General features: G+C 44.4%; 1 protein-coding gene and 1 long non-coding RNA gene across 4 annotated transcripts in view; one reads left to right on the top strand and one right to left on the bottom strand.

Moving 5' to 3' along the window:
* The window catches only part of LOC137421633 (stabilizer of axonemal microtubules 2-like), a 41,835-nt gene that overhangs the window by 7,709 nt on the left and 10,791 nt on the right, over positions 1-23,335 (bottom strand). For all 3 annotated transcript variants that reach the window (XM_078771190.1, XM_078771191.1, XM_068107876.2), the window contains exon 2: positions 7,798-7,977. In XM_078771190.1, the coding sequence (XP_078627316.1) occupies positions 7,798-7,977 (180 nt within the window). The remainder of the gene's footprint in view (positions 1-7,797; positions 7,978-23,335) is intronic.
* Positions 19,209-21,654, top strand: LOC137422601 (uncharacterized). The gene is made up of 4 exons (XR_010983527.2): positions 19,209-19,622; positions 19,729-19,966; positions 20,056-20,134; positions 20,236-21,654. It is a non-coding gene; the product is annotated as an uncharacterized LOC137422601 (long non-coding RNA).

The raw sequence follows: 23,335 nt of genomic DNA on the forward strand, positions 1-23,335 counted from the left end.
AATGTGCAGAGCACCCCATCCAAGCACCAAAAGCACCACCCCATCATGTACAGTCAGCACCATCCGGTGCACCACTAAAGTGTTCAATAATCACCGGTGGTGTCGCAGCCGGCCGATGTTCTGCCGCTGGTCTTGCCTTCTTGAAGCACTTGGCCTTCTAGCTTCCTTAGAAAATAAAGAAAGGCGCCAACCGCGTCCATTTCTGAATTGTGGCCGTCAGGGGGCCAACTAAAAGTGGTTCACCTGTATGGCATAGGTGCCACGTTGACCCATAGGTCCATCAACGGGTGGTGCTTGCCCGCAAAAGAACTGCGGTCCATTGTGGGCGGCCACAAAAATTGCGGTCCATATGGTGTATCGATCCAGGCAGCAAGCAGCGAAAGTGCAGGCCCACAACTGCGGAGCCAGCACCTCTCTCTCCTCTCTCTCTGCCCCAAAGCCAGATCCTCGGAGGTGGGAGACAAAAGAAGTAGACAAGTGAGTAAGGTGGTAAGGGCGCAAAAGTGCACGCAATACAAGGTAATGCACACTGGGGGCACATGGGAACCAGGTGAGACAGGTACGTTCCTACCGTACGCCCCCCCCCCCCCCCCCACCAGGTAACCTACATTGCCCCTCCCTTACCCCTTACTGTATCCACAAAACACAACACTACCCATAAACATCTACTTTACAAATCAACAACGTCCCTACTGTCTTCCCCGTTCCTCCCATAAACCAAATTCGTCTTCTCTCCCTCCTAACCAATCAAATTTGCCATTTCCAACTCTCATCAAAATTTGCCATCTCCAACTCAACATCAAAATTTGCTATCACCAATTCATCATCAGTCCCTCCGAGGGAGGGAGAGATGGAATCACCCCAATGTCTCATCCACGTCGTGATGCGTCTCACAAATCCACACAGCAATTCTCATTTCCTGCACACAGAACAAAGAAAACACAGGTGTGGAGTCATCATCATCACCTCAGGTAAGTGGCTGCGTATGGTGCGACAGGTTCATCAATCCTAACTATTTCCTAAATGACTTTAACAACTTTACATTACCCGGGGTCTTTCTCCTGCCAAACCATTGGCCCACTTACACTATGGGTTCTAAAAACCAATTCCCATTGACCAATCTGTGGTGCCTCTCAATTTGGGGTCTCACTCCCCCGATTCAACACTCGGTGCTCTCGCACAATTTCTGGGCTGTGACGTGTAGCTCTCCCAGCAGGTCTACCCACCTGCACACCTCCACCACTGTAGTTGCCACCCGAGCTTACCTAGCTCCTCACCCTAACCTAACTAACTGGGGAAGGCCCTCTCGCACTCTCACCCCCTCAGTGCCCTCTCTGGCACGGGCTGCCCGATCCACACCCGGGATCCTCAGGCACCCACTGACACTAACGGCTCCCAGAGCCCACCTGCGGCCTCACCTGGCCGACATCCTCACAGTGGTGGAGTGCCCAAACCAACTACACACACTAACAGGCTACACGCCCAGCCATTTCCACAACACTAATGCACCCATCCACAATACCATTCTGCAACCGCACCACAAATGCCAATATCCAACCACAATTTACCTATACCCTCTACCTAACACTTACACTACCCGCCCCGGGTACTCGTGAAAAGGGGGTCCACTCTTCCCCCCATCCAAACCTTCGCACCATGCACACCACTCCGTACCACTTACTCCATGTATTCCACACACCTGTACTTGCACACCTGTGCTCTCACACCTGGTGCCACCTGCACCCTTCTCTCCCCAAGCGCATTCGCGCTGATCCACAACACTCACTACTCATACACTGCTCCACACACCTGTCCAGTTCTCACACAGCATCATCTCATCTAACTACTCCCCTCTGAAACTTGCGCTTCCCAGTCGTCCCTTTACACTATTGCGCTCCCACGTCATTATCATCCACACTAAACTACCTGCGTCCCCACTACAGGTATCAGTCACTAACTAACCTTAACGTTACCTAATGTCATCTTCGCTAGATCCCTAACAATATAACCTAACCCACCCGGGCTAGTTTTCACTGCCATCAACCCCATAAGCTATAGCGCATTTGCCCCACTTTGTGAGGGATGACAGAGTTGCCATCCCCCCACATCGGGCATCTCCCACTACCAATTTTGTACATCAAATTTCAACAAATCAAAAATTTGCCAATCACTACTCATCATCTGCCAATCATTACTGCCAATCCTTTGCCAATCATCAAATTTTGTTTTTTTTTTCTAATTTTGGGTCCAAAACACTAACCTCATCACCCGTCTTCTTATTAGATCCTCTCGGTGCGCCAATTCACGTCTACAGCCCGGCTTCGTACAGCCGAGCAATGAACGCGGGTTGTTTTGTGCCAGCGGCTGGATACGTCCCGCATTCGGGGCAGGGACGGGGGCTTACCCGGCCCGAGACCCCACGCACCATCTCGGCACGGAGCCATCCCATGGCCCGATCTCGACCTGCCGGAATGCCTCAACAAAAAGCGGTCGCCATGACGACCCTTCCTATCGGGCTGCCCGCTCCGCCTAGTGGAGCACGGACGCGGCCGTTCAAAGCGAGGCCCAGCGTGGATCGCGTACGGCGGTCCTTTCGAACCCGCCGTGGCTCGGATCCCCGCTGGTTCTCGCGGCACGCGAAGCTGCCCGACGCGCACCGAGGGCCCGATTCGGCTATAAGTCGCTCTAACCTCTAACCCGGTTACCGTCGATGCTTCACCTGCATGCTTACATGCATACGCTACCCCTTTCTTGCTCATACATCCAGCCGTTTCCATGCTCCTCGTCGTACCTTCTCTAACACACCCAGGTACACTCATTCCACTCCCAGCCTTGGTCACACACCTGACCACCGAACACCTTGGCACACATTCGTCGCTCGCACACCTCACCAACACACCTCTTCGCGCCCCCTCCTCGGTCACCTCCTCTGTGACAATCACAGGTGTGCCCTCACTCGCACACCCAACCACGTGCCTCACTACCAATTCCAGCGTGCATTCCCACACACGCTCTACCATTCCAGGTGTGCTTCCTTTCTCACCTGTCACAACCAACTCACGCTCTGGGGCACTCTTACTACTCTCACCTCCACTCTTGACAGCGCACTCACCCTTACTCTCGACAGCGCACTCTTTCCTCATGCACCCGTCCGTTACACACCTTTCTCGCACACACTCTTGCGCACACTCTCCCGTCACACCCTCTGTAACACTCACCACAGGCGTGCATTCTCCCTTTACACCCTCCGTAACACTCCTCACTACGCGCTTCCATGTGCTCCCTCGCACACGCGCTACGACCGACTCACTCTCGACAGCACCCTCACTCCTTGGCACGCACTTTTTCCTCACACACCCCAGAGTCGGACTTTCTCGCACACCTCCTTTTTCGCACACCAGACCTGTCGCACACTTCACCAACGGCCTCTCACGAACACCCGGGTCTATCTCGACCCCCAAGCTTATTAAATCACCTGGCGCATCATACGCACGACCATATTGGTCACCACTTACACCGGGTCCTCTTCCTCTTCGCTTCTCCTCCATCACCTGCGAATCCCTCATCCGGTTAATGAGCACATCATCACGATCCGAACACAGACTTTGGACCAATTCTTTTATCTCCTCTTTTAACTCTTTCTTATCCCCTCTCCGTCGCTTCTTAATTTCGCTCACCCCTTCTTCCACTTCTTCTAATTTCTGCTTCACCTCTTTTATTTCCCGGTACGTCTCCTCAAGCTCGTCCTCCAAGGCTACCTTGACCGTTTCCATGTGCGTCCTCACCTGCCGGTCCTTCGTCTCCATTACCTCTGTCACCTCGTCCAACCTCGTTGTCAGTCCCTCACGTACCATCTGACATTGCCTCTGTGTCGCTATCAAGTCATTGTTTAGGTCATTTTGTGTCGCTTTTAACCCTCCTATTACCGCTGTGTTCCTTTGAACCTGCTCCGTTAGTTCTTTTTGTCCCTCCGTCAGCTGTTCTACTCCCAGCGTCAACTCCTCTATACCACCTTGCAATTTTACAGTCCCCTTTCTCACCTCCTTCTCCATGCGCTCCTTACAGTGCCTCACCTCCTCGCGCACTCCTCCGACCTCCTCACTCACCCCTCTTCTGATCTCTTCTCCCATCACTTGCATCTCCTGCCCAGATGCCACCCTCATCTGCTCCATTTCCTCCCTGTGAGCATCCAATTTAGTTTCTACCCCCATTCTGACCCCCTCTATCTGCTGCCCCATTTGTTTAACTTCCCTTTCCGCTTGGTCCCTCATGTCCCTCAATTTGCCTTCCATACTGTTTTCTAACCCCTCTAACCCCTTTTTCATCCCTTCCATTTGATTCTCCTGAACGGCCATTCTGTTTTCTACCCCCATTAACCCCTCCTGTATTTCCCCTAATATATTGTCTAATCCCTCTATTCTACTCCCTAACCCTCCGATCTGGGCCCCCATGTCCTCCCTCAATTTCTCGCTATTGGACCCCATGTCCTCCCTCAATTTCTCGCTATTGGACCCCATCCTTTGTTCTAACCATTGGCTATTGGCCCCCATGTCCTCCCTCATTTTCTCGCTATTCTGGGCCATAAGGGCCTTCATTTGTATTAAAAAAAGGTCCAAATCTACCAGTGGCGCTACTACGGTCGCGGGCGCGGTCGCCGTGGCCATGTGCGAGGCGCCATTTTGCGCGCCCGTAACCTCATGCGCGAGGACGCGATTTTGCGACCCTGCCACCCTCACTGCTTCGCTCTCCTCATGTCCCTCAATTTGGTCCTGGATCGACCCTGCCTCACTCTCCTCTACCGGAACCCAGCCGTCTTGATCCGCCATAGCGCGACTTTCAAAATTCGGGTTTTTATTTTTGTAAAACAAAATCAAATTTCGCCGTTAACAATTTCGAGCGCGTGAAGCGCGCTTCGGGTCCGATCTCACTCCTCGACACCAATTGTTACTTAATAACACAATTGGTGTTCCAAAATTTGGGCCTAACAAATTTAGTCCCAGGTCCGAATCCAACTCCTGACAACCAATTGTTACAGACGCGGTTTTAGATGTTAGTTTACCGAGCGGTTTGGTATTACCGCGTCCGCACAGTTACTCCCCGATTAGAACCCTATCCCGCCCGATTCCACTCGACGTTGACCAAGTCGCGCTATGCTAAATCAATGAAGGAAAGGACACAACGGCTGGGATAAATGCAACGACACAAGGGGTACAGTTCTCAAGACCTCCGGAGGAGGATATAATATTGGTGATGCAGAAACGGGTAGATTACACGGTAAGAGGTAAAGCACAGAAAAGATGGGCACTTAGACACAGTCTTATCTTATCCCCGACAGACCACAGACAAACGGGACAAGACTGACTTACACAGGGATTGATGGCAAGGAAGGGCAGGCAGTCGATAGCTCAAGGTGCACCTTGGCTCAGGGACAGGATACAGCTCGGTCCAGTCCAGAGATGCGGGGAGGTATTCAGCGCTTGGTTGGTGGCGTCTCTCTTCCTTCAAGCTGAGGCGCATCTGACGTCACCTCCCTCTTTCTGCGCATGTTCAGCGGGGAGTGACACGCCCTCGGCTCGTTAGCTCCGCCCCAGATGGAATCGGTCCGCCGCTTCTATTGGGTGCGGGGGGGTTACCAGGCTCCGCCCTTGACGAGGAGCTGACAGCGAGCCCCTGCGTGGTAACCCCGTCGGAGCACATGTTCAATGGCGGCTAACCAAGCCGGAGTGAGGACGCACACTCCCCGCGCCGCCGCCGCTGTTGTTGTAGTTGTTGTTGTACCATGAGGAAGAGCTGCGGGGAGGTATTGGGAGGTCCTAAACTTTCTAACGGTGCCATACAATCACATTCTGGTGCAACGAAGAGTCAGAATTAATGGAAACGAGTCCTTAACTGACATAGACTAAGAATAACTAGCAAGATGTCCTATAGTTGTCTACGTGAGATGCGGTGAACCTGGATGCGACATCTAATGGGGGAAATAGGGGAAGGTCGGTTCTACAGAGTGTTGTTTACAGAAAATGGGACTAGGGAATGGGGGATTGGGGATAGTTGGGAAGTATTGGGGAAATAGGGGAATATTTACAAGCGGATATGGATGGAGGCCAAATCCCATATCCGCAACAATATTAAGGTGGATAATTTGATTTGAAATTTTACAAGACGAGATAGGAAACCCAGACAAGGTGTTTGCCCTCATGCATCAAGCTTTGGATGAGGTTATCACAGAAATGTGTAGGATCCGATATAGAAAACATTCTTACATATCCTGGGTCTCCAGAAACACCACAAAAGATGGACATAGTTTAGGACCAACAAAAACTATGAAGCAGAAACGAGAGGCACAGAAAGACACTCTCAGAAAGGTTAAAATAAAGAATAAGAAATGAAGAAAGTATCGCGTGGAATAGTGGAGAAGACAGACTGAAATGACGGAAGAGGCTGTTCGACAAAATGTGAAAATTCAACATTAAATAGGTTCCTCAAAAATAGGCCTTTAAGATTATTCGACCGGCCGTGAGTTAATGGAATGAGGTGGAAGTGATAAACATGTTAAACTAGACCAGCACTCTTCGACGTCAACCGATATGCCTCCACCCATATTATTACATCATTATACATACTTGTACCAAGTTTGACTTGGATCCCATCAACCATTATTAAGTTATTGTGGTAACAAACAAAATAGTTGTAACTTAACATGACCTCAGAATTTTTACCTCACGGGACCCCTGAACTTTGACCTTGATGCCATAATCCAATCAGTTCATGTTTGCATCATATATACCTATACCAACTTTGCTAAAAATCCCATCACTGGTTCACAAGTTAGCTCGGTAACAGAATTTTTACCCAACGGGATGTCTGACATTTGACCTTTTGACCCCAAAAATCGAATCAGTTCGTCTTTACATCATTATACATACCTGTACCATATTTGACTTAGATCCCTTCTGACATTCTCAAGTTATAAACCTATTACAGACTCTGACCTTTGACCTCTTGACCCCAAAATCAAATCGGTTCATCTTTCACATGCGCGCTGGGTTGAAATTATCAGACTCCTCTCTCTGTACATGCGCGATCGCGACAAATTCAGAGCCAAAGTACTGCTAAACTGCAGGTTTGTGTTCCGATTAATAGAAGAACCACCTTTAGAGGCAATTTTCCCCGCAGAGCAGGGGTTGGCCTTTTTTTGGGCACCATGGTCCCCTTTTTGAAGCAATGTTTTATGGCCGAATGCCCTTCCTGCCGCCAACCCTGTTAGTCACCTCTTGTGACGCACAGGGAATTACCAGTGAACTGATACTCAATTTGCCGACCTTGGAAGGATGACAGGGTGAGTCAACCCCCCTGGTGTTAATTCAGCGATCAACCGGGATTCAAACCCAGGATCCTAGGATCCCCCAAGCCGGCACCCTAACCACGAAGCCAACACCAGGCTTTTGTGTTCCAATTAATGTTAAAAATATAACATTCCATTGAAATTAAGTTGCTCCTCGATCATAAACTGATGTTTATGCACAGACCGACAGACAGACAGACAGACAAATTGAACCAATTGCCCAACGCCGCTTTTCGATAGATAGATAGACAAACAAACAAACAAACAAATAAATAAATAAATTTAATTAAATTAAATTTAAAAATAAATTAAAAATAAAATATACATACATACAAAAGCAAGCAAGCAGAATAACGATGTATATGGTTCATTGAACATGGAAAGGAAATAAATCTCAACAGGCACTGAGCATCATGTGAGATGGCGGTGATTCCTGCTCAAATAGTGTTGCCTACCTGGTCGTGGTAATGCCTTCCATTCGGCCTTCATTTCTCTTGTATTCCTGCTTGGGTTTAATTGGAGAGGGGGGTTTGGTCCAGATATGGCAGGGAAATTTCTCCAGGTACTCGGATTTTTTGACTGGCTTTTCGGTGCCTTCATGGATGAAGGTAGGTTTGTCTGAGCAGCGATGTCGCCTGCAATGCACAATGTGCTGGTCAACAAAATTAGAACATACCAACACACACTGCCTAATGCCAGGCAGCCATACATTGAGGCGGTTCATCCATGTGAATCGCTACTACTACGACTAATCCACATGCCCAGCAGTAGTTGTATACGGTAGGTTCTAGGCCAGACCACCCTCCCCACATTCCCCTACCCCAAAACCGAAACTGCCGCAACTCAAAAACAGGAAGTGCCTCACCTCAAACCAGATGTGACCAATTAATTATTTCATTTTCAGATTTCACGATTTTCAAAAAATAAAAAAAATTGATTTTCAAAATTTTCCAATTTCCCATTTTTCCTGATTTTCACGATTTTTCCCTATTTTCCAGATTTTCACGATTCCCGCAAATTTTTTTTGTTAGCTATATAAAATGGACGAGCCCATTTTCAAAATATTTCAAGATATATTTAACACAATTAGACGGTTGGTTGAATCGCTTCTAATATGTTTGCTCAACCAACATAACCTCAACATTCTCATCCTCCTCGACCTCAGCGCCGCCTTTGACACCATCAATCACACCATCCTCCTCACCCGACTTGAAACCACCTTTAACATTACCGGCACTGCCCTCTCTTGGATCAAATCATACCTCTCTGACAGACGCCAGTTCATCTCCATCAATAACTGCAAATCCCCCACTGCTCCCCTCCCCCAAGGTGTCCCCCAAGGTTCAGTTCTTGGCCCCCTCCTCTTCATCCTGTACCTGTCCCCCCTCGGTCACTTAATCCGCCGTCATGGTCTCCAATTCCACTGCTTCGCCGATGACATCCAGCTTTTCATCTCCACCAAGTCCATCTCCACCGCCACCCACTCTATCCTGACAAACTGCATCACTGAAATAAAATCCAGGCTTCAAATCAACTTCCTCAAACTTAACTATGATAAATCTGAAATAATCATCATTGGCCCAAAAACGCTCACCAAATCCACCCATAACTTTGCCCTCAACATCGACGGTTTCCCAGTATCCACCTCCCCTCACATCCGGAATCTTGGCATCATCTTTGACCAAACCCTCTCCTTCGACAAATACACTAAACAGATCACAAAGACAGCCTTCTTTCACCTGAAAAACATCGCCCGTCTCCGTCCATCCCTCTCCTCCACGGCTGCAGAAACCCTCATCCACGCCTTCATCACCTCCCGTCTGGACTACTGCAACAGCCTCCTCTATGGTTCACCCTCAATAATCACCAATAAACTCCAATACATTCAGAACTCCGCTGCCCGTCTACTCACCCATTCCCGGACCAGTGACCACATCACCCCCGTCCTTTACAAGCTTCACTGGCTCCCCATCCCCCAGAGAATCCAGTACAAAATCCTCCTCTTGACCTACAAAGCCCTCCATAACCTGGCCCCATTCTACATGACTGACCTCCTTTCCAGACACACTCCCACCCGCAACCTCCGCTCTGCTGGTACCAACCTCCTGACCCCCCTCCCCCCCCCCCCCCCCATCCGGACCAAATTCAGATCCTGGGGGGACAGGGCCTTCTCCATCGCTGCTCCCACCCTCTGGAACTCACTACCTCACACCATCAGAGACTCCTCCTCACTCACCACATTCAAAACATCACTCAAGACCCACCTATTCAACACTGCATTCAACATTTAACCCACAGCATTTAACCCCTGACTATCTCTTCTCCTTCTCCTTCCTTTTGCTTTGATTATTTACCAACTGATTTTTGTCTTTTTGCACTTGTTTTCTGTACTCTGTCAAAGTGCCTTTGGGCTTCTTGTTGAAAAGCGCTATATAAAATAAATGTATTATTATTATTATTATAATTAAAATACAAATAGGTATAACATCACACAGGATGAATGATTACCCACTATATATTTTTAACCTTACATAAAATGGATGATTTTTTACCCGTGTGGGAAAGTAAGATAAAATTTAATAATCATAAGAACCTCCCAAATTCATTAAGATGTCTAATAGTTGGTTCAAGCGGATGTGGAAAAACCTGTTTGCTTTTAAAGATGCTCCTTACTCCAAAGTTTTTAGCACAAGGTTTTAATGCCGGTCTTCAAAAAGAAGATATAATCCATTTATGTAAATTTCAACATGAACAAAATAAGCTTAACATTGCAGATGTAATACAACTACGTTGTAAGTTACAAAAAGTTAAAAAGAAATTAAACCCCACACCACCTATAACTTGTATTCTCAGCGATAATGCGGATGATATACCTTTACCCCAAGATTTAGATGAAACAAAAAAGAACCTCGTTATCTTTGACGATTGTGTTAATGAGAGAAATCAAACGGTTATGGACTGTTACTACACAAGGGGGAGACATTCTTCTTGTAATTGTATTTATCTTCGTCAATCATACTGTTGCGGATATGAGGACTGTATATTTTTTTGATTGTGTGAATTATTATTATTATTGTTTATTCTGTGCCTCCTGCCTCCGGAGCTGTGTAAAGGTCAAAGGGCATCCCATAATTAGTCCATAAAGCATCCACACCACAGCCAATCATAGAATACCCCTGTTCAATAGTTATATCTTATTATGTGTTTTAGGGTAAGGCTGTGTCTCCCATTAATTGAAATACTCCATTGCACCAGTGAAAGAGATAGATTCCCTTCATTCCCACTCCCAACACTTCCATTCCCCCCTTTTCGTCAATTGCAATTCGCATTGCCAACTGCATGTTGGGCGGTTTTCCCTTCATCCGCCATTGACCACGAGGCAGGGTTGGGGAAGAAAGGCGGGTCCCCACCTCGTCATAGAGGGGAGGAGTGAGTCAACCCCACTCAACCAACCACGAACAAGGGGTTGGACTTGGAGAGGGTGTGGAGAGAAACATCGAGGAGGTTCGCGAAGGTTGAGGGGCGGGGCCTATATAACCCGCAGGCAGGGCGTGTCCAAAGCAGATGAGCTTTGACGGGATGAGCTACGACAAGAGCGGAGTGTGTGGTTTTTTTGGTCAGAGCTGGGTTGGTCGTCAGTGGTGGTCAGTGTTTGCGGAGAGTGTAGGGGTTGCGTTGAGTTGTCGGTGGTGAGGAAGAGTTGGACTAAGCAAGAGAGAAAGAGTCCTGGAGTTAGTAAGAGAGAGAACCCGTCACGCGAGAGAACCCGTCACGCCAGACCCCCCACCAGCAGCGTTGGCTTGGCTCCACCAAGCAGCTCCGACCCGCTACCCCGCGCACACGACAGGATCGGTGGCATCGGCGGCCGTCGAGGTCCAGCCCGACGTCCCGTGCGGGATCAAACTCCAGCCAGCTCCGGGCCTTCCTCCAGCCACCCACCTCCTGTCATTCCTGCCTGCAATTTCCATCCATTGGCGTACGTGAGTTTGTTTTGTTCGTGCTGTCCTGGGTAGTAACAATAAGTCTGTATAAGCTAAAGATTGCACTGTGTCACCTGCGTCTCATGTCCCTGTAAATAAACGTGACTGCTTGCTTCCTACTTATATGTGTAAATAATAAATCCAATTACTCTTCTGTCCGTCTTCTCGTCTTATTCCTTTTCCTCTTTGCATTCGGTCGTTTTAGAGTTTTCCAGATTGGGCAGCTGCGGTGCGATACGGCCAAAGTTTGGGTGGAATCGGGTTCTAGTCGGGGAATAACTGTTCGGTCGCGGTCATACCAACCGCTCGGTCAAAATAACATCTTAACCGCGTCCGCAACAATACTTTCAACTCCTTCGTCGCTCAATAAGAAACAATGCTAATACTTTTATTTTATTCAAACTAAATGCATTAGATATAACCAATTTTTGGAGGGATAATTGTTCTACATTATGTAATAAAAAGGAATTTGAGGGCCATATGAAACATACGACTGAAAAATATAAATATATCGTTGTTAAAGAAGATTATATAATAACTAATAATTTCTTTGCATAAATAAAATGAATGCTGAAGAACGAGCAAGAAAATTTAAGGAACATCAACAATTACCATACTTTTAAAAGTTGTTAAACAACAGGACAAAAGGGGGGTTCGTTTCAAGTTCCTACGATAGAATATACTCCCAAAAAACTTCAAATGATAAAAGATTTTAGTCAAATGACAGAGCAAGAGCTTAGAGATATAGGAGCATCAACATCTGATGATGAAGAATTAGTCCGATGCTTTGAGGAGGCAAATAAACTTTCTAATTATGTTGCGAATGCTCTTAGAAAAAATGAATATAAAGAGGGCTCAAAAATCAAAACGGGTCTCATTCCATCAGTAAAAGAAGAACCAACAGCGTTTTATCTTGTCAACGAGGAGGTATGGGTATTTAATGATGAGTTAATGTTTTTGAGTGAAACCCACCCAAATGTTAAATTTAACCTGAGATTAATGTTTCTTCTCACACACACCAGACATAGAAATGCCAGACTCGGTGATTCAAAATATTTTGAGGCACCACTTGATATGGAAAGAGAGGAAGATAGAGAGTATATTGAGCTGATAACTGCGATTGATTACGAGGGGTATATTAGGGGTAAAGGTAAGAAAAATGAGAAGGAAAAAGATATTCTTAATGCTTTAGATAAACTTGGATTGAGTTCAGGCTCCGGTGTTAGTTTTCTTCCAAGTGACTCATCACAATTAGTTAATAGACTATTACTGTTGCTAGGTAGTAAGGAGGCAGAAACAACAATTGTTTTAATGAAATATCAGCTATTCTAGATCAGTTGATGAATAGGAAAATAATTAATAAATGTCAATACAAAGATCTTTTATCTCACATACAATAAAATGAGAAACACAGCTCTTAAATTTGATTTTACAACGAGCGATCACACGGCTTCATTCCCATACCCGATACAACTTGATCCTACAAAAGAATATGAAGCGGCGCTATTGTCTATGGAAGCCTATAATACCTTGTTTAATATCACAGAAAAGAATAACAAGTTTAGTTATGATCCGGGAACTGGATATAAAACTATAGAAGTACCCCCCGGAGCTTAGGAGATACCTGTACTATGGTCAGAAATTTCTCGCGTTATGAAAGAAAAAGGTGATGTACCAAAAAATATCGAAACAGATATTTATTTTATACAATATTTTCATATTGTATAATATTTGGTATCTCGTAAGAGACTTTCATATTGTAATACTCACTCTAATGGGTATAAAACCACCTTTAGAGGCCATTTTTCCCCGCAAAGCGGGGGTTGGCCTTTTTCGGGCACCGTGGTTGTTGTTGTTTGTTTGTTTTTTTTTGGTCCCCTTTTTGAAGCAATGTTTTACGGCCGGATGCCCTTCCTGCCGCCAACCCTGTTTGTCGCCTTTTACGACAAGCAGGGAATTACCAGTGAACTGGTACTCAATTTGCCGACCTCGGAAGGATGAACAGGCTGAGTCAACCCCCCTGGCGTTAATTCAGCGATCGACCGGGATTCGAACCCAGGATCCTAGGACCCTAAGCTGGCACCCTAGCCGCTAGCCCAACACCAGGGATCACTGTAATGGGTATATTGAAACAAATACAATATTTTCATTCAGCGCTTATTCAACTCCAATACAGTAGGTTATAAATTAAATATGGAACCAAAGAATCTCACCTATTTGCCCGTGTCAGAAAAAAACATTTCTAAAGTAAATTTTAAGACAACCGATCAGGATCACCGTATGGGTTCTTTCAATGGTGAAATTATATCCATCAGAATTCACCGACGTGAAGTTGTTCATCAACTGTAGATCAGCTACGCGAAGTTCTTCAACAAATAATTGGAAAAATTATACAATAACTATAAACTAATTAATAAATGAACACCCAACTGTTTTTTCTAGAATGTAGTTTTAACACGAGTGATCAAGATAAAAAATAAAACTTACCAAGAGTTAGCGTTTGGAGAAATAGGTCTTGTATTTACTCGGGAAAGAGGAGGGGTTATGTTAACGTTGAGGGGGGAATTTTTAATTCCGTCAAAATTTTCAATGAAAGATAAATTATGTTTTGAAAAGTTGTTTTGGCCGCCAGAAACTAATTATTCACGACTAGAACGAAAAATCAAAGCGGATAAATTGGAAAAATTAAAACTAAAATGTTAAAAGTTTTTTATTCTACTTAGAATTAAAAACAAGATGGTTGTTGTAAGAAAACATGAGTTAAGAAAATTTAAAGCCATTACGAAAGATACAAATGGCGTTAGTAAAACAGCTGGGAATGGGAATGGGATAAAGTAGAGAAACATTATCTTGATATTTCTTCTTCAAGTTATTGTAAAGGTAATCATACATTCGTAATTTTGATAAATCAAGAACCGTCGTTCCTATATAAATAGGTTTATCCATTTTAATGCTCTCTTTATGCAAATTCTCTGAAAACACCACTTCTCTTTGAAAACTAGGTTTATTAATTAATGTTGCTGCTTGCTCTAAAGATGTAGTGAGTCTTATGTTTTCTCTATTCCTAAGATTTTCCATCGTCTTTCAAAATACAGAATTATTCATCAATTTATAAAAGTCTTTCTCAAAATCGGTTTTTGCTTCGGTTCTCCTTTGAGTATTAAAATCAATATACTCCTTCATCCAATGACTTTGGTTAAACTGTATAACTCTATGGACTTTCTTTACTATCAAACCTGCCAATACATATTGCTTCAAGTTCCTATGGTGTAAAACATAATTTTCTTTATCATATAATGCAGTAAGTAATTTTTCTGCTGGTTTACCTTTTATATTAAATGTTCGTTGATTAATCACTTAGCCATTCTTCTTTCGGACATTCTTTGGGAGGGGCATATGGTAGACCGTCGTGTTTATTATGGAGTTCTTCAAGATATTTCAAATTAACCTCAAAATAATAACCAACTTCCGAATCGTTCAATTCTTTTTGTGAGGATGTAACGATGTTTTGTAAAACCTTTACATAATCTTTCTCTTCAACCCATTTGAGCCCTCCATAAGGTAGAGCTTGAGACATAGCCCATCCATACAAATTATTAGCATAGTAATACATCAGGTAAGAACTATCTTTCATATCATCATAATTAGGAAGATACTTATTGTTAGCCTTAGCATATCTCTTAGAACATACTTGTGATATTCCTCCTCTTTTAGCCTCTTCTATCACCAAAAGCATATCTACATCACTGATTAAATCCAACTTCTGTTTCGTCATTTTTAGCATGGCACTCCAAGCTAATCCGGGAGCGGTGTAGTAGTGGACGGGAACTAACCCATATGATTGTTTATTATGACAAACTGTTCTAAAGGTTTCAAAGACGTCGTCTAGTAGTAAGACATCGGTTTTAAGATACAAATCATGATACTCACCAAGGTTCTTTATGTTAAACGTTTTCCAAATATTTTGTGCTTGAGTATATTATTTATCGGTTATATGACATTTATTTAACTTGTTATAGAAATATTCTTTAGGGGGAAGTTGTGTTTCCTTAAATCTTTCAAATGAATCCATGTAATCATACGGGTATATTCCCTTTTGTGATAAGAATTCAATTTCTTTTTTATCTGATATATACTCTGAAAGACACAGAAAGTTTTTAATATTTGATGCCAAGGTAGATAATGGACTTGCCATCTATCTATAATTCCAGTAATCTCTGTACGTTTGTACGTCTGTACGTCTGTACGTTTGTCTGTGACCGCTGTTTCTCGACAACTACCGGTCCGATATACTTGAAACTTGCCAGGTATATTGCTGGGGACCCGAGGATGTGCCTTTTCAAGGTTTGAAATTAATCGGACAAGTACTTACCGAGCTATGGCGATTTAGCCGTTCGCCGTTCGCTTTGCCGTTGCGAATGGACCAAACCATTCATGTAAATAGAGGGGGGGGGGGTTCTGTGGTCGTTCGCTTTGGCTTTGCGAATGGACCAAACCATTCATGTAAATAGAGGGGGGGGGTTCTGTGGTCGTTCGCTTTGGCTTTGCGAATGGACCAAACCATTCATGTAAATAGAGGGGGGGGTTCTGTGGTCGTTGCGAATGGACCAAACCATTCACATCGAATCATCGAATCACATCGAATGGACCAAACCGTTCGCTTTGGACCAAACCATTGCATGTAAATAGAGGGGGGGGTTCTGTGGTCGTTGCGAATGGACCAAACCATTTCATGTAAATAGAGGGGGGGGGGGATATAATTTTAGATATATATATAGTACGGGCATTGGCAAGGAACGGGCACCCACGTACGGGCAATGCCCTAGTAAATTTAAATGAGTCAAGAAACCTGATGTGGGTCATATCATATATATCTTTACCTTTTTCTTTGTTAAATCCTATTTTTGTGCGTATTGTTTTCGTGAATGAAATATAGTCCTGATCTGTGGTAGCCATATGTTTTTGCCAGTTCCTTAATAAATAGATGTGTGTCATAATGAGTGTTGTTATGAAAAAAGACCGGAATGAAATTGAGGGTTTTATAATTAAGATTACAGTCTCGATGGGCCGGACCTCTATATTTACCAGTGAGATGACAATGATCTCTTACCTTTGGCCCCCCAGTATTTTCCATCCCATCAATTTTCTTCCACAGTTATGACAGCTGCTATTTGGTTGCTTAAATTCTGTTTCTTCTTCTTTTGTTAGGGGGTTCATCGGTTTATTGGCTAATCTCATTATCTTTCTTAAGCGAAGACAGCCCTTTTCTAATCGTTTTATAAACTCAGAAGCCACATCGTCTCCTCTATAACGTTCTTGTTTGTTGTATTTGTTGCCAACGGATGATTTAATATAATAACAAAACCCACAAGGAGTATGTTTTTGATATTTTTCGTGGATATTTCGTTTGGTTTTGAAGAAGTGTCGTTTATCTTTCCAAGAATACATTCAAAGTCAGCATATATCACGAATGGATGTTTTATAGTTTTATCGAAATCTTTGAATGATATGTTTGAACCTTCTGCCGGCATATTAATTACGGTGGCTTTATGTATGACACAGTATTGTAAGTGTTTGTCTAATCTTTCTTGACTATTACAGAAGTTGAGACATCGCTTACAGATGTATTTTTTTGCCTCGTGTTTGTTTATTTGTGAAGAAACTAATCTTGATAAATTTTTGATGGAAGCATAATGTGCATTTTCTTCCAAATTATAATATAGAAGGTCAATATGAGTTTCATCATTTTTATAGTTATCAGAAGTTTGTAAAACCTGAACTTTGTTTTTATCCGTTAGTCCGTAAACATTAACAGATAGATTATTCATCTATCTATAATTCCAGTAATCTCTGTTTGTACGTTGACCGTAGAATAGACCGTAGAAAACATTTATGATCTTTATTTTGAATATTAATAATTGCCTTTTTAAGCATTATATTTTTCGGTAATTCAATGTAAGAAGAAGCTTTTAGGGGGTTTGATTTTAGAACATGTATATCGATGAAAAGTATTCTAGTAATAGTAAATCCACTACCCACAAGCGAATGATCCACCTGTTCTTCTTGTTCTATAAGTTTATCATAAACGTCCGTTAATAAGAATCCCTGGAGTGATGCGATAAAGTAAGGTTCTGCTCTCATATAACGTTTTATAATAAGATCCCCTATTTCAGTATTTGGTTTTTTCAATTCCATTTTTACTCCCATATAAAATTTAAGGGGTTTAATCTCATCCAAAACATTCTATACATAGATTTCAACGGCGGGTTTGACTGTTTCAACCGCCTCAGCTATTGGTTTTGGTTCTGGGGGTGGTAAAGTAAAAATCCTTATTTTAATATGTCCATTAAATGCTCCATCAGAGTCCTTGATAGTGTACCCAAGCCTCCCCATGTGTTTGGGTGATTTAAGATGAGTGGGAAAGGTGATCCTCCAGACAAACTCGCCACAAACACCACAATATTTTCTTTCTCGTTCCAACACGGTTGTCAAATGTGAAAGGTAAACACACTTGTGTTTGTAATTATTTTTATAATCATGTTTACAAATATTACAATATGTTTTGGGCTTAAGTGGGGCTATCATATGTGAAAGCTTGGCTGTGTGCTTGTTGGATTGTAGGTGCCTTTTATAATTTTTTTTATAGTCATATTCGCAAACATTGCAATAAGTTTTACTCATTTTATTAATCATACTCATTTTATTAATCATATATTTCTTTAAACTAAAAATCATTTTTTTTTCCCCAACCATTTTTGTAATATATTGTTGCAGTTTGGTGAATGAAGGCAACCCCCCTATAGTTAGTTACACCACAACAAGTAGCCTGCTATAGTTAGTTATTTCTTATTAAATGTAAAGCATAGTCCCCTTTCCAGTGTTAGTATGTGTTGATATGCGTGAGGCAGGCAGGATGATAGTAGGCCTCGTTGAAGCCTAAAGTGCCTCGTCATGGGACTAGGCCAGGCCCTGCAGGCCCGAAGGAGGAGCAGTGAGCAACCAATGGGAGCTAAAGGGAGTGGCCAATGAGAGCTGTCACCAATGGGAGCTAAAGGGAGTGGCCAATGAGAGCTGTCACCAATGGGGGCTAAAGGGAGTGGCCAATGAGAGCTGTCAACAATGGGAGCTAAAGGGAGTGGCTAAGGGTGACCAATGAGGGGCCGTCACGTCACGTGACCGGCAGCCAATTGAGGCCCATGGAACATTCGGGTAGGGGTTCGGGGGGTTATGAAAACCCGGCCCAGGACACAGACTACCTCTCTCGCGCTGGTCTCCTGCTATACTCTCTCATGCTGGTCTCCTTCTATACGTGCGTGCTGAGCTCCTGCTATACTCTCTCGCTTGGCTCCTGCATACTGAACGCTCCTCTGGTTCCTGCTCCTGGTACGTGTGCATCATTGGTCGTCGTCCCTGCCGCGATCATCTCCGGCTGCTGGTGCCCTGGGGCTTTCGTCCACCAAACCCATTCGCACGAGCCGCATGCCCGAGCCCATCCGGGCGAGCTGCACAAAGCGGCTGCGCTTCCTGCGCATGACCCTCTTCCCCCCCTTCCCCGAACGAATGAGGGCCCTTGTCTGGGACAATAGGTAAGGCCGTTAAGATTCTTTGCTTTGTCTTGTCCATGTTCTGTATATATCGTGAATAAATCCTGTGTTTGGTACTTCCAACCTGGCCGTCATTGTCCTTTCCCATCTATTGACCTAGCATCGCCCCGAATTAAAACCGCTCGATCGGGTTCGATATCCTAAACGGCGCGAGTCACGTGACGCACAACCACTTGGGCGTCAAGAATCAGCGTGACTCGTGCGGGGTTCGGTCCCCGTTCTCACGGCTGTGTGTGTCCGAAGGTATTCGGGTTGTGACCGTTAACCCTTCCACGCGCAGCTGCGGGCTCGGCGGCTGGAGTTGCCTAGCAACCCGTCGACCACGAGTTTAGTAGTTGTGGTTGGCGGCCTCGTAGACCCGGAGTTCGAGGGGGAGCAGGGCCTAAACCCCCCTTAGTACGTCGACGAACCCGGGATCCACAACAATATTTTGAGAAACAGGCTGTGTCATCCAATTTCCTCTTTCCCACACTACGGCGTGAGAAGCAGGCTGTGTCGTCCAACTTCCTCTTTCCCACACTGTTACCCAACTTCCTCTTTCCCTCACTGTTTGAGGAAATTTTGGGAAATGACGTAATTTGCTCTATAAAAAGAGGGACACAGTTTCGATATCTCTGGAGAATCTAAAATGAACGGCCACTATACAGAATCATCTGATGAAGAAATTGATTTTCAAATGCTTTCAACAAAATACAGGTATTTATTGCGTTTCTTTTTTTATACAACATTAAATCATTGATGTAAGTTTTTTTTTGTTGTTAAATTGTATAATTAACCATGTAAATATTAATTTTTTTTACAGAATTTCACCCACGCTTATAACCAAGATTGAGAGCGACGGAAGGACTTCACAATTAATGGAGCTGTTTGAACCAGACCCTGAGTGAAATTTCATCAATTCGTCTGAGTTTTCACAACGACCGATTAGACTGTTGGAAAAACCTCCCTCCTCGGTGGGAGCTCCCCAAAGCTCCCACGAACCCCCCCACCCCCCAACCCACCCCCAACTTGGAGGAATTGTTTGAAGAACTTTGCGAAAGGTAATTCACACATTGGTAATTAATGGGGCATCAGGGGATAAATTAAACATGTTCCTTGCCTAACATCTCTGTGCTACTCTCCCTCTCAGTATTAAACAAGAAGATTGTTTCCATGAGAATGATAATCAAACGATTATCAAAGCATACTCGGACCTCCCCCAACAAAACGTGAGTTTAAAATACATACGAGAGATGTCCAACTCCCCCTTTTTTTGTCAGAGTAATGTTCCTTGGCTAACGAGATAATCCTTGGTGTATGTTTTTCACAGGAAATGGATACTCAGATGTTCCAAGACGAGCCCCGCAAAGCTCCCACGAACAAACTTTATGTTATGAAATATGTTACAGATTTGTTAATGTATAATAATACAATGCAAGTTTTAATTCATTATATTTGCTATGGGTTGGGGGTGGGATTGTCACCACCCCCTCCTACAATACTATATATCACTCAGATCCCTTGGAATCGACCACCACCTCCTCCTGCAATACTAAATATCACCCAGATCCCTTGGAATCGACCACCACCCCCTCCTACAATACTATATATCACTCAGATCCCTTGGAATCGACCACCACCCCCTCCTACAATACTATATATCACTCAGATCCCTTGGAATCGACCACCACCCCCTCCTACAATACTATATATCACTCAGATCCCTTGGAATCGACCACCACCCCCTCCTACAATACTAAATATCACCCAGATCCCTTGGAATCGACCACCACCCCCTCCTACCATACTATATATCACTCAGATCCCTTGGAATCGACCACCACCCCCTCCTACAATACTATATATCACTCAGATCCCTTGGAATCGACCACCACCTCCTCCTGCAATACTAAATATCACCCAGATCCCTTGGAATCGACCACCACCCCCTCCTACAATACTAAATATCACCCAGATCCCTTGGAATCGACCACCACCTCCTCCTACAATACTATATATCACTCAGATCCCTCACAATCGACCACCACCCCCTCCTACAATACTATATATATCACTCAGATCCCTCACAATCGACCACCACCACCTCCTACAATACTATATACATCACTCAGATCCCTCACAATCGACCACCACCTCCTCCTACAATACTATATATCACTCAGATCCCTCACAATCGACCACCACCTCCTCCTACAATACTATATATCACTCAGATCCCTCACAATCGACCACCACCACCTCCTACAATACTATATATATCACTCAGATCCCTCACAATCGACCACCACCCCCTCCTACAATACTAATGAGGGGGGAGAGGGTTGGGTCAAAAGGTGGGGGCGCACAAAAAGGGGGGATGATGGGGATTACATCATCAACGTCATGTGTGTGTGTGTGGTGTGGGTGTGGGTGTGGCTTGTGTGTGTGGGTGTGGCTTATGTGTGTGGGTGGGGTGAATTTTTTTAAATTAAATTAAGGTACTGGATTCCTAACTATCTCACTAATAAACTAACCCCGAATGAGGAAGTATGAATGTTTGGTGATATATGTAAGCATGGTGTGTGGGTATGGTGTATGTGGGTGGAGTTCAAAGGGGCTGGAGTCCAATGTTTGAATTTTTTTTTTTTTTTTTTTGGTAATTCAGGACTTGGTCCTTTTTTTTTTGATGGCTTTAATTGTTGTAATTATCTGCAATATCCAAAATTAAAGATATCCATTGTTGTGAGAACCGTTTTGTCTCTTTCAAAGTACTAGGGCATTGCCCGTACGTGGGTGCCCGTTCCTTGCCAAAAAAAAAAAAAAACGCTACCCGTACGCTCTACCCCGCCCGTACGCCCGTAAACAAAAAAAACAACGCTCTTCGCTTCCGCCCTTCGCTCTGACTGAATTGGGAGAAATAATGCGCATAAGAAATCGAATTACGTACCGTAATGGCGGTCAGCTCGTAACGCGCTCAGCTCCGCTCGTCTCACATCGGCCACGCCTACGCAACAAAGCGTTCTGTGATTGGCTGCCGGAAGTGAAGTCTTGACTGTCCGGAAGTTCGCAAATCGCAGTTACGATGAATCGTTTTAATTTAATCGCAGTTTGAATTCGTTTTAAAACATAGTTTAACGGCAACATAGTTTTCCAACGTGAAATAAATGAATACGCTGTCAAATGTGCCGTCCGAGGCAGAGTCTGATCGCCACGTTCGGCACACGTGATAGCTCGCTGCTCTCTGATTGGTTGAAGCGTTTTTTGGACATAGCTCGGTAAGTACTTCTCCGATTAATTTAAAACCTTGAAAAGGCACATCCTCGGGTCCCCAGCAATATACCTGGCAAGTTTCAAGTATATCGGACCGGTAGTTGTCGAGAAACAGCGGTCACAGACAAACAAACGTACAGAGATTACTGGAATTATAGATAGACTAGGGCATTGCCCGTACGTGGGTGCCCGTTCCTTGCCAAAAAAAAAAAAAAACGCTACCCGTACGCTCTACCCCGCCCGTACGCCCGTAAACAAAAAAAACAACGCTCTTCGCTTCCGCCCTTCGCTCTGACTGAATTGGGAGAAATAATGCGCATAAGAAATCGAATTACGTACCGTAATGGCGGTCAGCTCGTAACGCGCTCAGCTCCGCTCGTCTCACATCGGCCACGCCTACGCAACAAAGCGTTCTGTGATTGGCTGCCGGAAGTGAAGTCTTGACTGTCCGGAAGTTCGCAAATCGCAGTTACGATGAATCGTTTTAATTTAATCGCAGTTTGAATTCGTTTTAAAACATAGTTTAACGGCAACATAGTTTTCCAACGTGAAATAAATGAATACGCTGTCAAATGTGCCGTCCGAGGCAGAGTCTGATCGCCACGTTCGGCACACGTGATAGCTCGCTGCTCTCTGATTGGTTGAAGCGTTTTTTGGACATAGCTCGGTAAGTACTTCTCCGATTAATTTAAAACCTTGAAAAGGCACATCCTCGGGTCCCCAGCAATATACCTGGCAAGTTTCAAGTATATCGGACCAGTAGTTGTCGAGAAACAGCGGTCACAGACAAACAAACGTACAGAGATTACTGGAATTATAGATAGATGAGGAAGTGTGGCTTGGGGAGCACTACCTGTTTTGTCACAGCGGGCTGATTGCATTGCCCATGGGAGCCACAGTCACATTCACATTATTTTTTTGAAAATCGTGAAAATCTGAAAATTAAATAATTAATTGGTCACATCTGGTTTGAGGTGAGGCACTTCCTGATTTTGAGTTGCGGCAGTTTCGGTTTGGGGGTAAGGGGAATGTGGAGAATGTGGTGAGGGTGGTCTGGCCTAGAACCTACCGTATACAACTACTCCCAGCTAAGGCATAGTGTAACGACCCCAATGGGGGTTGACCCTTTTCTACTTCGTTCCCTTGGGACAGGGGAAACG

This window comes from Myxine glutinosa, chromosome 2 (genome assembly GCF_964187855.1).
Source record: "Myxine glutinosa chromosome 2, kmMyxGlut1.1, whole genome shotgun sequence".
Classification (NCBI taxonomy): Eukaryota; Metazoa; Chordata; class Myxini; order Myxiniformes; family Myxinidae; genus Myxine; species Myxine glutinosa.